Genomic DNA, 14375 nt, shown 5'->3' on the forward strand with positions numbered 1-14375 from the left:
CAGAGGAGAGGAGGAGAGGAGAGGAAGAACAACATACAAAATTACAACAGACAAGATACAAAAAAAACCCACAGACAAATGCAGCAAATGAACAAACCGGGATGACAAACTCGATTAGAGGAAGAAATAGTAGCTAAGTCAACCAACAAACGAATGAAAATCCCCAAAAAATCGAATTACAAATAGACAAGATTAAAACTGCAAAACATGACTCATCTTTATCTAATCCTTCCAGTCTCTGCCCTGTTCTCTTTTTCATACTATTTCTTTCATAGACCTTAACTAGTCCTTCCAAACCTCTACCAGTTACATTAGCCGCACCGATGTTCTGATAAACCCTTTATTGCTCCCATCGATATTCCTACCGATTCTGTTTAACTATTCCTCCATACCTCTTTACTAGTTGCACCAGTCCTATCGGTTTTTGATTATACCATGACATGGCCACCAGTCCTCTACTACTGTAGTTCTTCATCCATTATCTACTAGACATTGACGAGGTCCACCAGTCCGACTTCTCCACTAGACCTACTTATCTATAACTATTTTATCTCCAACTTTTACACTACATCTTAACTGCCGCCGCTACAGAAAAAAACCCTAGCAGAAACACTGAACTGTAATCTCCTAGTCTTACTAGAAGTTTATTGGTTTGGTTAGTAATGTACTTGTCAACTTAGTCTTTCCAGTCAGTTACCAAACCCCCACCAGCTGTATTTTAGTCCTCGGCTTTTGTTAACAGTCCTGCTGGTCCTACAGACTCTGCTTGTAATCTAATTTATTGGTAATCTAGAAGCACCACAAGTCTCACCAGTCCTGGTGCTATACTTAGTCTTCTGCCAGACCTTGTCTAGTCCTACCAACCCTTTAGTATACTGCTAGTTCTTCAGTTTACAACGCAACCATAACTACCCTTCTAACCACCATACTCTAATTCTTATATCTACTAATTTTCTTGCCACACTATGATAAATCCTGCCAGTAATCTCCTCATCTTTCTAGACCTTTACTACGTTCTGCTAGTCCTACCAACCCTTTAGCGTACGGCTACTCCTTTAGTTTGTAGCTTGACCCTACCTACGCTTATGACCGTACTCTAATACTTATATCTACTAATTTTAAAATCCTACCAGTAATCTCCTAGTCTTACTAGACTTTTACTGGTTCTGCTAGTCCTACCAACCCTTTAGTGTACGGCTACTCCTTTAGTTTGTAGCTTGACCCTACCCAACCTTATAATGACCATACTCTAATTCTTATATCTACTAATTTTAAAATCCTACCAGTAATCTCCTAGTCTTACTAGACCTTTACTGATTCTGTTAGTCCTGTATTTGTCAACTTAGTCTTTCCAGTCAGCTATCAAACCTCTACCAGTTACATTTTAGTCTTTTACTTTTGCTAGCAGCGCTGCTTGGTGCATCTACAAGTCCCACAAGTCTACTGCTACCCAGCCCTTGCTAGCTGTACCAGTCATCTACCTGAGCTCTACTCATCATACCAGTCCAGTACTGGGTCTGCTTGTCTCCTACTGTGAGATATTGATGGACCACATGGGCATGAATGTTGGTTTAATGTTGCAGGATGTGGGTCAGGTGGGCACAAGCATGACTGGTTCAAATCGGGTTGCATCCCGTCACCCACCTCCACCCCTGAGCCTGTTGTCATCACCATACAGCACTGAGCGTGTGAAACCATCAGCAGGGTCTATTCATACACTGCTGAATGTATCAACACAATCCAACACACACACACACTGCTGCAATATGTGCCTATTAATAACTGTCTATTTCCCCAGCTCATTATGAAAGGGGTACCAGCAGGGCAACATGCTGACCTTTATTAGCCCAGGAGAGCTAATTAGAGTGAGCTTATTCATACAGTTACATGGAAAAGAAAGAAAGGAAAAGGTGAGTGGATTTGGACGTTTCCACTGTATGTAGGGAGAATCTAATCGGGAACTCTGAGGTCTTCATTAAAAGAAAAACAGCTTTAGGATCCTCCTGAAAACTTTGTGTTCCTCAACACTTATTTGCTGCAGCACAACAAATTAGATGGTCAAAGCACAGCGGCGTTGTTGCTCTCAGCACAGGAGAGGATGAGAGGGGAGGAAAAAACATCCAGAGAAGATGTAGAGAGGAAAAGGGAGGCGAGGAGAAAAGAAGCTAAAGAAGAACTGAGGCACAAGGGAAGAAAAGAGGAGAACAGAGCAGAGGATCTGCAATAATGTGAATTCATTAGTCTCATGTGATTCAATCTCTTCATTTGTACAGAGCACGTGGATCACGAGAATTCACTTCTTTCATTAGTGACTGAGGTTGCGTGTCTACAAGTGTGTTTGTGTGTGTATATGTGTGTGTGTATTGGTGTGTATGCTGCCTCCTAGTGGTCACTAACTGCCACTGAAGAGAAAACAAACACGTGCATTCAGAGAGAAAACACTCTGTAGAGCACATCTCCGTTTTCCCAGAAGGAAATATCTCTGAATTCCTTAATCTAAAGACACAATAGCTTCCTTTTGCAATTAATTGCAGTTCCTTTTGGGTTTTTTTTTCATGCATTTAAAAATTAAAATAGATGAAAATGAGTTTGTGAATGTATTTCAGAAACATATGAGGTACTTGTTCTACACTTAAGGTTCTTCTCTTCACCAATTCAATAAAGTTGTGTTTGCAGAGACCCAGTTTACTCCACAAGTCTCCTCAGTGCACATCATAAAGTCCAGACCGTACCGCTTTATTTCACCGAGCGAAACTGCAGAAAGTTTCCTTAGAGCGAGCACTAATGTGGATATTTTTCTACATTTATATTTACCCTCCACATGGACACATTTTTTACGACATAGCTCAGTATGCACAAGGATGCTAAAATAACAACAAATGCTCTTATTTTATCGTGGTTTTAAAATCACGAATGCTGCAGACCAAGTAAAACATAGCGGAAAATGTTGCTAAAAGTCTTTATAGGTGAGTCTAGCCACTCAGACGCCCCCTGGTTTTTTATTTCAGGATAACAAGATCAGACTCTTACAGTCTAAGTGAGTGGGGACAGAACCATACCTGCAGGTTCAGTATAAAAACTGCATATTTTGTATATTCAGTTAAATCTTCTAACAGAAAAGGTTTGAAATTAGATCAAAAAATAAACCGCACATGTTTATTATCTACAGGAGTCCCCATAAAAATGCTTTCTGTTTGACTTCCTCGCAGTAATGTCTGTCTGTGTGAGATCTTCCTTCATTCTTCTCTAGTAATATTTTCACAGAAAACCACATTCCTGAAGAAATAATCGCACATTTCACTGCATTTATCTGACAGCTGTAGGCAATATACATTAAATATAATGACTTTACACGAAAAACGTGATTTATTGTTAAAATAGAATGCTATAATGCATTAGTGAGGATTAGGAAGATTAGCTAGACATTTACCAGGTAGGACATGAAAAAAACACATCTATGTAGTAATACTAGTATAATACTGACAGGACTCATACTTTAGACTTTTGCACTTGTTATAATGACATGTTTTTACTTTTGCATGCAAGAGAATTCTACATGAATCCGTAGCTTTACTTAAGTGCATGATCTGAGTACTTCTTCCACCAAGACTGACGTATAATTTTACATTTTCAGCAGAGATTGTGTGCAGATTTTCTGAAGTTTTCATGTACGAAAACAAAGAAGACACTGACATAACTTGACTTCACAGCACCTGCTCTGTCCAGACAGCGATCACTAGAGCTGCAGCAGCACACAATAATCAATAATCAATACTCAGCTTCTGATTTTCTGACGCGTTATGTGAAAACCATCGATTGAGGAGCTCACCAGTCGCATCGACCGTCTCCAAGCAGCACAACTGTTTGTATTGGCCGTGATGTCATCTGACCTGACTGCTGATAGGCTGCTCAGTCAGGTCACTGTCACACACACGCACACACACACATTCACACACACATACACGCTCGGCCTGGCTTGGAGGAGAGCTGAGTTCAGGCCAAAGTGCTTTTCATGGTCGAGCGAGCATCACATAATGGACAGAGAGGAAGAGAGAGAGAGCGAGAAAGATATGATCTTTCAGACTGTGTGTGTGTGTGTGTGTGTGTGTGTGTGTGTGTGTGTGTGTGTGTGTGTGTGTGTGTGTGTGTGTGTGTGTGTGTGTGTGTGTGTAGGTAGGTGTGTGTGTCTGTGTAGCAGAGAGAGATTTAATCTTTAATCAGTGTTATTGTAGCCTGCACACTGATATGGACACACAGTGTGTAATTACAGCTGCTGCACACACACATTCACAGGTGTGTGTGTCGGTGTGAGATTGTCTTTCTGTTTCCTCCGTGTCTCCTGACACAATTACACGATCATCCTAAGTACTGAAACTAGCTGTGTGCGTGTGTGTGTGTGTGCGTGTGTGCGTGTGTGCGTGTGTGCGTGTGTGTGTGTGTGTGTGTGTGTGTGTGTGTGTGTGTGTGTGTGTGTGCGCGTGCGCTTCTCCCTTCTTTGGAACATATTAATCGGATTTTCATTCACATTAATCAAGCAAAGTTTCTCGTCCAGCCTGCAAGAAAACTGCACTAAAGCAGCAGATTTCTAATAGAACTTGTGTTTCTCAGCAAACTGGGCCGCAGTAACACGAGTAGTCAGACATAAAGACGTCCTGACAGCGTGCTTGTGTGGGGGCTAATACAAAAAGGGACTAACACCAAATATTAGCGGAGCGTTTGAGAAATGTCAAATGTTTCCGAGCAGCTCCGTGTCCCAGTTTATTGACCCGCCGCTGTCTGCTCCACTTTAACTCCTTTACATCTCGCAGCACGTTCTCCCTCTGTTGACCGGCAGTTTGACTTTAAAGAAGTGGGTCTGAAACACTGAAGATGCTCTGAAAGTGTTCCAGCTGAACGGGATCAGAGGACCAAACGGGGTCGAGCAATGTCAAGTGTTTCAGCCGCGAGTTCGCCGGCAGAGGGAGCTGGAAGTACTGCTGCTATTACGCCATTAAAATGATGGAAATACTTCAAGACTGTCTAATTAAAATTAACATTTAACATCACAGCTACAACAATAGTACATAGAATAATGGGGAACAGATCAGTCTCACACCAACGGCTGCTGATAAGAAGATAAACCGTTTCTTTTCTTGCTTGGATTCCAAAACCCATCAGTGAGTCTGAAATACATATTGTTTTTGTCATAAATCCACAAATTATCAGTTCAAGAAGCCGTAGAAACAGCGCCAATCTTCTGATTTTCAACCCTTGGATGGTCTTTCAACTAAACACTCTTTCAGTTAAGAAACTTCACCAAATGTAAGCTTAAAATCAGGATATTTAATTCAAATCTATTTTATTCTGTACATCTCTGCTAAAAAATTGCAAAAAAAAAAACCCCGTTTGCATCAGATGCTAGTAAAATAACAGCGAACAGAAGGAATAACAGAGGAGGGTAACTACCCAGAAACATAATGTAGTGTAAATCTGACTCAGTATTACGGAGCCACATTTTGCTGACATCACAACGTGGCTGACAGGTGTAGGGGCGGAGCTAACAATAGAGACACAGGTTGAGTTAAAACTGCAGCAATGATCTGATTTAATGCAGGGTCAGTTTATCCTTTTAGACCTCAATCTGAGACCCAACACACGCACGCACGCACGCACGCACGCACGCACGCACGCACGCACGCACGCACGCACGCACGCACACCAACCTCTCCCAGAGGACAACAGCTGTTGATGATGGATGAGCCAAAGTCAATCTCACTCAGCAGACAGACAGTCGGACTTTACAAATTAATGTCCTGTTCAGCTTTTAGTCTCCTTCTGGTTTCCGTGAAAAACCGGCACGTCTTGCAGCAGCAGAGGTTGGATTAGGAATTCTGAGTACAGGCGAGTTATTTCCTTGCGTGCAGGTGCTCCTAGCTGTGGTCTTTGTGGTGCGTTCAGATGTTTGGTAGCATTAGTAACAGCGATCCTACCTGCAGCGGTGCTGGATGGAGCGCTGAGGCTCGGACTGAGACCAGGAGTCGGAGGTAGTCCTGCAGGCTGAGAGGTGAGCCCTGTGGCCGGGGGAAGAGACCTGGTCTGAGCCCCTGATGGAACCAAAGACATCCAGACCCATCAAAACATACAAAGAGCTGACGACAATGAAGCTCTGCTGCTAGTGTGGTTGTAATGCAGCTATGACTACTACTGCTAATACAACTGCTATAACTAATGATATTATTATTTTAAAAATATTCTATTATTATTCATCTGTATTCATCTTCTTTTAAACTCAGTTTTGGGGCGTGAAGGTCTTGGTTACACCTTTGTTACCTCCATTATTTTATGTAAGCTGATTGCAGTCTAATCCTACAGCTACTACAGTCATAGTGTACCTGCCGCCTGTTGTCCTGTTTTTCCAGGCTGGAGCTGTCTCACTCTCCGGAGGTGAGACCTGCCATTGTAATGCAGCTGAGCCTGAGCAGCGGAGGTCAGCTGCAGGTTACACACCTCACATAGTGAGTAGGCCCCGCCCTGACCTGGAAAAGAACAACAAGGATGAGTCTTACAGTCAGTCCCTCCAGGAATTCACGGTGTTCTGATCGCAACAATTAACACAAATTCAACAATCTCCGTGAATTCTGCGTGACTTTGCAATTTTGTCTAATCACTGCAACTTTTCCACAATTTTATCCCGCCTCCCGTGAGTTCCAAAATCATGACAGTCCCCAGCTCAAACGTAATGAACGTACGACACCGAATTCACTTCCTTGTTTATGGTTTGAAGATGCAGATATGTCCCATTCTAATGTCTCTCATTTACCAACAAAAATTACTGCTTAAGAACAAGAAAAACAATTCCCTGATGTTCTTCACTAAAGCAGAGCTAAACTGTTTTACACCCGGGAAATATTGTGGTGGAATACAAACGGAAATCATCGACTAACAAACACTTTTATCTCTGAGAACGGCTAAAACGAGCGGACTACAGACCAGATAAACCACCATGATGGAAGCTGTTGCATCCAGATCAGATCTAAAAGAATGAAGGGAAGTTAGATTCATTAATGGACGTGACAAGCTGTGAACGTGTGTGTGTGAATGCCAGGATGTGAAATTAACTTCATAAGCCACTGACAGATATGTCCAAATATGATTCATTCAATTGTAAATGATCATTTAGTGCCTTAAATCTAGCAACCACTTCATGTTAAACCAGTTTCTGGCTGCTGCTAGTTTCCCACCGTGGTGTGCCAGCTTGTGGAAATGGGTTGGAGTGTGTTAAAGAATTAGTTTAGGAAGAAATATTGTCAATTATGATGTTGGAACATGTCCTAAAAACTTTTTAGAATTCCCACAATTTCATCGCAACAAATATGCTGAAAACATTGCAATTAAGATCACAATTTTTTAGAACTGCCACGAATTCAGGCATTTTAGGGCCCAACGATCTGTCGGACAGCTCGTGAAATCCTGCAGGGACACGACAGCATGAAAAACTGCAAGGATTGGTTAGCATTGAACAGATCCTATAACAGAAGTCAGTCACCTGGAGATGGGGTCTGCTGGACAGAGATGGTTGTAGGTGTCGCTGAGTCCATCAGCTCCTGACACATCCCTCTAAAGGTCAGGATCTGAGCGCTCTCCAGGAGCTGAGAGGGACCGAGGGGAGTCTTCATCCTTCAGGACAAAGAGAAGCAGACATAAGTAATAATCCATTAGTTCTGAGTTCTTTCTTCAGACATCAGGTACACAGATAGACGTTGACTACCTCAACACTCTACTCAGCTCAAAACTAATGCATTAAAAAGAAGACATGATGAACGTTACTGAGATATAAATGATAATCACTGATGGTGGAGAGTCTTCATATTCATTTCAAGGTGAAATATTCCATCCATCATTCATCCATCCATCCATAATCCATCCATCCATCCATCCAACATTCATCTGTCCATCCATCCATCCATCCATCCATCCATCCATCCATCATCATTTATCCATCCATCCATCCATCCATCCATCCATCCATCCATAATCCATCCATCCATCCAACATTCATCCGTCCATTCATCCATCCATCCATCCATCCATCCATCCATCCATCATCATTTATCCATCCATCCATCATTCATCCATCGTCCTTCTTAGAATCACCAATTACACTCAGTATGTTTTTTGGACTGTGGGAGGAAGCTGGAGAACCTGTAGAAAACCCACACAAGTACAGGGAGAACATGGAAACTCCATGCAGAAAGATCCCAGGAAGGTCAGGATGCAAACTGGAGATCTAAGGTGAAATATTGGATATTTTATTTCTTATTGTAGCTTATTTCCCTCGTTGCAACGTCCATTTTTATTTCAGCTCCTCAGGCAGAGTTAAACAGCTCCACAGAAGAGGAATAGATTCCTAATTGATGCTACAAACATTAAATGAACATAATGGCCCATTAACTACAGCTCTAACAACATTACAACTAATAATCAGAAAGCTCATTAGCTCAAAGATCTTATTTCCTTTCCTCATTCAATAAATTTTGTAAATGAAATTCTGTGCAAAGAACAAAATGCCTTGGGAGGGATAATAAAGCGAAGTGAGACTGAGTTCATTTAATGTTTTAACGTTTATCGTGTGTTAATTCAAGGGGGCTCATTTTTAGTAAAAGATTTTTCATTTCTGACTGTATTTCTGTAAAAACATCCCGTTTAGGTCTGAGTTTAACTACTGCAGCAGTCTATTTGTTTTTGTGTTTTGAGAGTGTGTTGGACACGTATATGAAAGATGGCCCTCTAACAAACAGAGTGAGACAAACACAGACGCCATCAGAGGGTTTTTGTGATTTACTTCCCAGCTAACCCCAGGAGGAAGTCACCAAACTTCTGCAGCCAAATATTTTCCAAACACGCTCAGATGAATTTCACACAGAATGGAACTACCTAAACCAGGGGAGTCAAACATGCGGCCCGCGGACCAAAACCGGGTCCAATCCGGCCTTTAAGGTGTAAAAATTCCAGAGAAGACATCAACTGCAGATTGCGAATTAGTAAAACTATAAACTTTAAACAATTTCTAGATCATGACAAGTTGTTTTGATTATAAAGTAAAATACCAGATTGTTCATTGTTCTTTTGCCGTTTTGTGGTTTATTTTTGTGATATTTTGTCTTGCTTTTTGTCCCTTTTTTTGCCTCACTTTTCATTTGTCTCATGTTATTGTCGCTTTGTTTCTTGTTTTTGTCATTTCGCATTTCCTTTTTGTCTCACTTTTGTCCTTTTGTGTTTTGCTTTGTTCATTGTTTTGTGTGCCATTTTTGATGTTTTGTTTCTCGCTTTTGCCATTTTTTGTCTTGTTTTTGTCATTTGTCCATTTTTTTGCCACTTTGTAGCTTTTTTTTCTAGTTGTTTGTCTCTTTTTGTTTCGTTTCAGGTCGTTTGTCTCATTTTTTTTGGTCATTTTGTGTTTCATTTTTCCAATATTTTGCCTTGTTTTTTTGTCTCTTCTGAAGTAAAATACTAAATAATTCAGTTCCAGATAACTGTGACTGAATGTTTAGTGCTTTTGTACATAAACTATGATCTAGAAGTTGCAGTGTGTAAATGATAAACTGAGGCTGAATGTTGCTGAAACTGAATTTATTTTTCTCCAACAAATTTCAGTTTGTTCAGAATGTTTTCTTTTACTGGTCAGCCCACTTCAGATCAAATTGAGCTGAATGTGCCCCCTGAACTAAAATGAGTTTGACACCCCTGGTCGAAACACATTAAATACACAAGACTTTCTCACCAAGATATGAGCAAAGAAATCCTGACAAACACAACGACAGAACACTTAAAGTGCTCCGGTGTGACTGAAAGGCAAACACGGGTGATTCAACAGCATGAAGGTGACACCAAACGTCCACGTGACCTAAAAGGAGGCACTCAGTGACGGACAGACAGGTGGACGGACAGACGGACGGACGGTAGCGATGCCTGGACGACACCGGACGCAGAGTGTGAAGCATCAAACGCTCACAGGGAGAGTGATGAAGTAATGAGTAAGAGGAGGAGGGATGACATATGCGTGTGTATATATACGTGAATGTGTGTGTGTGTGTGTGTGTGTGTGTGTGTGTGTGTGCGTGCGTGTGTCTGCGTGTAGGTCAGCCCGTGACTGCGTCCATCTGTTGGCCTGTCAGCGCTGCCAAGTCACATGACCTCTGACAGGACACACACTCACTGGTTTTCTCCTCGTTCCGTTTGGTTTGCTGCCACATTACGACTGTCCGTACAGTATTTAAAGTCACTCTGGGGGTTTGGATCAGCTCGTTAAGGCATTAATGGCACAGAACCAATTGTTGCCTGATGATATTTCAGTTCATGCGACGATAACGCAGCTGCTGCTCGTAAGTCGAGTTCTGAAGAGGAAACCATAGTCTCCACATCCCCACGATCTGCACATTTATTTTACACTTTTATTTCCTGTCTTACAGCTGTTCAATGTGGCCACCTCCCAGACGTCCGCCAGCATATCACAATCCCCTGAACTGATCGCTGTTGTTATTCGATGTCATTCGATGACCTTAAACATCAAATAAAAGTTGATTGTGAGCAGAATACTTGTGACATGGCTGGAGTTTTCTATTGTTTTTCCTCATTAAAATATTGCGTAACGAAATCGGTTCATTCTTTTTGACAAACCCTGCACTAAGAACACTGAAGGAGCTGCATTTTCTGTTCTCTTGCGGTGTTTATTTTTGCAGTAAATCCAAAGCTACAGTGAAATGATGCCCGGCTATTCATTTGGAAACAAGGCTGTGAGTCTGACACGCTGTACTCACTATCTGCAGGTAGCAAAAATAGGAGGAGTTAAAGAACCAAGTCAATTTTATGTTTTTGTTGCCACTTCATGCCCCTGTAGTTTACTTATGTGGGACAAGTCAAATGACCTGAATAGATCCTGCACATTATGGAGTAAATCACTGAGCTTCTGCTGAAACTAGATGAATTAAATCCAGTAAAAATGAGAAAAGAGCCGCTTCCTGTGTGACTTTCTCAGTGAGACTTTCTTATTTCTGGAGAAGTCTTGGTTTCACTTTGGCTCGCTACAGAATCAGGTGCTGAGGCTCATGGGTTCTGTGTTATTCAGGGTCAGTCAACCAAAACAAAGAAAGGAGCGGCGACTTTGTTGGGAATGAAGGTGAAACGGCCGATAGAGCGGCTCACTTAGACGGGAAACACTCCACTCTCCTCAGGGTTGGTGTTAGTCGTCACCTTTATGTTCAGCAGACAGCTGGTTAATCTGCTACTGTGATGAATTAGCTAGAAAACACACACACACACACACACACACACACACACACACACGCACACACGCACACACGCACACACGCACGCACACACAGAGCCAGCTGATGCTGACATCAGCTACAGCGAGGGGAAGGATTAAATATATCTGCTCTATTGAGCTGCGAATTACACACACATAGGTAAATATGTACACACACTCACTAACACACACGCACACACACAAACACACACGCACACACACAAACACATTCACTAACACACACAGACACACACGTATGGTAAGACGCAGCCAAAGAAAGAGGAAGTCAGTGAACTGAGCATTTAAGATCAAACTGAAATGTGCGTAGAACTTTTACGGATGTAACGTGTGTGTGAGTCTAATCCAGGCTGACCAGGCAGTCAGTAATCAGAGAGGCCAGCTGTGGGTTATAATCCCACACACACACACACACACACACACACACACACCAATGTACTTCCTGACTGAAGAGAAAAAGCAGAAACATTTCCAGTCAGAATCTGAGGAAGGAATGGCATCCATCATTTCACACTTCAAAGAATCTTCTGACTGAGTCTCAGTCTCATCTCCGAGTCTTTAACGTCACCATGACAACAGTCCATCACCTGTCACAGAGCGAATGACAAACTGTACAACTAAACCCAGAAGTGAAGGATTGTCATGGAGGCATTAGGGACGACCGGATACGGAACTCAAACATTTCACCTGCTGCTTCCACCGTGGAGCCTTCTGCATGTGAGCATTATGGGATGTACACACAGTAAGAGACCAGCAGTGGTGAAGGGAAGTAGGCTGCCACAGAGTTCTAATTTAGTTCTAATCTAACTAATCTCAAACTGGATGGAAGCTTCAGGCTCCACTGACATGAGACGCCATCATACTTTACACGGCATCCACAGCTTTGTTTCCTGACAGACCAAAGCTCATCGGTGAAGGGTTTAGTTCTGGCAACTGGACTTATTCTTGTGATCTTGAAAACGTTTCGCCTCTCATCCGAGATTCTTCAGCTCTAAAAACTAGTTTGGAGAGTCCCAGGTATTTAACCACTAGAGGTGAAGGTGGGGCTAAGGCTGATGGTATCTGCTGAAAGACTAAAGAAATCTTTCAACAACAGGTGTTGAATCCCAATGAGGTATTTTTTTTTTTTAGAACTGAAGAAGCTGCTCGGATGAGAGGCGAAACGTCTTCAAGATCACAAGAATAAGTCCAGTTGCCAGAACTAAACCCTTCACCTTAAGATGACCTGGATGACTGAGAACCTACACAGACACCAAAGCTCATCATTGCACTGTCAGGCTAATATCTATATCTATATATATATATATATATATATATATATACACACACACACACACACACACATTTCACAAGTTCACACTCTATATCCCTCTATGAGTCGGTAAAAGTTGGTGAAATCCAGGCATTTATTTATCGGTTTTCATGATAGGCAAAAAACCCGATAACGATACTGACCGATATTACATTTTTATGCCGATATCGGCTGATAATATCGGTGGGCTATCAATAACGGACATCCCTACGCTCATGTAATGCCATTTAATTATTTCCTGAGCAATATCTGGCCCAATGATTTCCTTTGGGATCAATAGAAACTTTTGTCTTGTCTGCTCTCAAACAGAGACTCACTGATGGACAATACTCATTTTAATGTGCAATAACAAATTCAAACTGAGCATTTTACTTAAATCAGACACTTTAAAGCAGACGTTGCACATCGTTGCACTATCACACTTCCACACTTTTTTAAAATATTTGCTTCTATTTACTTTTATATATATGTGTGTGTGTATACAGCTGTTCATTGTTTGTTATACTATGTGTTATACTATGTTTTGTTTTGGAAGTGCCAACAAAGTTTCATTGTAGAAATGCTATGGCAATAAAAAATCCCCGAATCCTTGAATTTTTACAGCTTTGTCACTCCTGGACAGAGCCATGCTGCTGACCTCCCACTGTCTCTGGTCTTTATGCTAAGCTAAGCTAAGCTAACCAGATATCATCTACTTATACAGCATTCCATAAGAACGTGCCTGCTATTGGAGGTGGCTATAAAATATGTAACAGATGTGACAAAGGGGAAAATTATCATTCATGGAGTATTTTGCTGAAGAAAAGTACCAAATACTGTGATGATACATGATGCACCACCATTAACACTGTCTCAGTGCTGGTGGGGATAGACCTCTTAAAGTGCAGAATGTATGACAAATATTCGTGTGTGTTACTGTTCAGCGGTGTATGAAATCTTTTATGAGCCATTATTCTGGTCTGAAGAGTCTTTTTCAACCCGCGGATGCCCTTCCACCCATGTGACAACACGGGAAACCACTAAACACGGACATACAAGCTTTTCCCCATCAGATAGCTTCTAATCTCAGCTCCTCTTGCTCGCACGCCGCCTTTATGTCGGCGAGTGGACAAACGAGGGGGCTCATCCGATTGGTCGGAAGCTCTGAATCCTGCCGGTGCTACAGATAAAGAGACGGGGGGCACTAATGTATGTCGCTGTTCGCTGAAAGAGGCTGTACAACACACACACAGACACACACAGACACACACAGACACACACAGACACACACAGACGAGCACACGCACACCCAGAGTAACCTGAGGGGACAACGGGACAAAGAAACTAATGGAGATGTGAAAAGACAGAGAGAGAGGTCTGAGAGTGGCTGTCTCTCACCCCGAGGCCTCTAGCTGGTAATAACAGTGGCCAAAGACACACAAACACACACACAAATACACACAAACCAGAGCAGTGGCCAGCAGCAGCAGCAGAGATGTTGAAACAAACTACTAGATAGAGTTTGATGTTTGTTCCTGCAGGAATCTGAGAAGCCAAGATCAGAAGAAACTGGCTGAAAAATGTGTCTTTTAAATATATAAATCAACCCTTCTATGGTTTAATTTGATATTTAAATACACAACTTGACTGTTATACTTTTATTACATTACGTACACGGATTGTTGCATATTTCTGCAGTAAAATAGATCTGATTTTCTGTTTTAAGGTGCGTCTAATTTGGTATTTGCTGTAAGCTGCATCATACTTTCATACACAGCTGCC

At 41.8% G+C, this 14375-nt stretch overlaps 1 protein-coding gene across 2 annotated transcripts in view; it reads right to left on the reverse strand.

Moving 5' to 3' along the window:
- The window catches only part of znf385b (zinc finger protein 385B), a 76276-nt gene that overhangs the window by 41336 nt on the left and 20565 nt on the right, over positions 1–14375 (reverse strand). For both annotated transcript variants that reach the window (XM_051958800.1, XM_022203629.2), the window contains exons 2-4: positions 7526–7656; positions 6372–6515; positions 5970–6083 (exon numbers count right to left, since the gene is read on the reverse strand). In XM_051958800.1, the coding sequence (XP_051814760.1) occupies positions 5970–6083; positions 6372–6515; positions 7526–7655 (388 nt within the window). In that variant the 5' untranslated portion in view covers position 7656. The remainder of the gene's footprint in view (positions 1–5969; positions 6084–6371; positions 6516–7525; positions 7657–14375) is intronic.

The sequence above is a fragment of the Acanthochromis polyacanthus genome, chromosome 14, assembly GCF_021347895.1.
Source record: "Acanthochromis polyacanthus isolate Apoly-LR-REF ecotype Palm Island chromosome 14, KAUST_Apoly_ChrSc, whole genome shotgun sequence".
NCBI lineage: Eukaryota > Metazoa > Chordata > Actinopteri > Pomacentridae > Acanthochromis > Acanthochromis polyacanthus.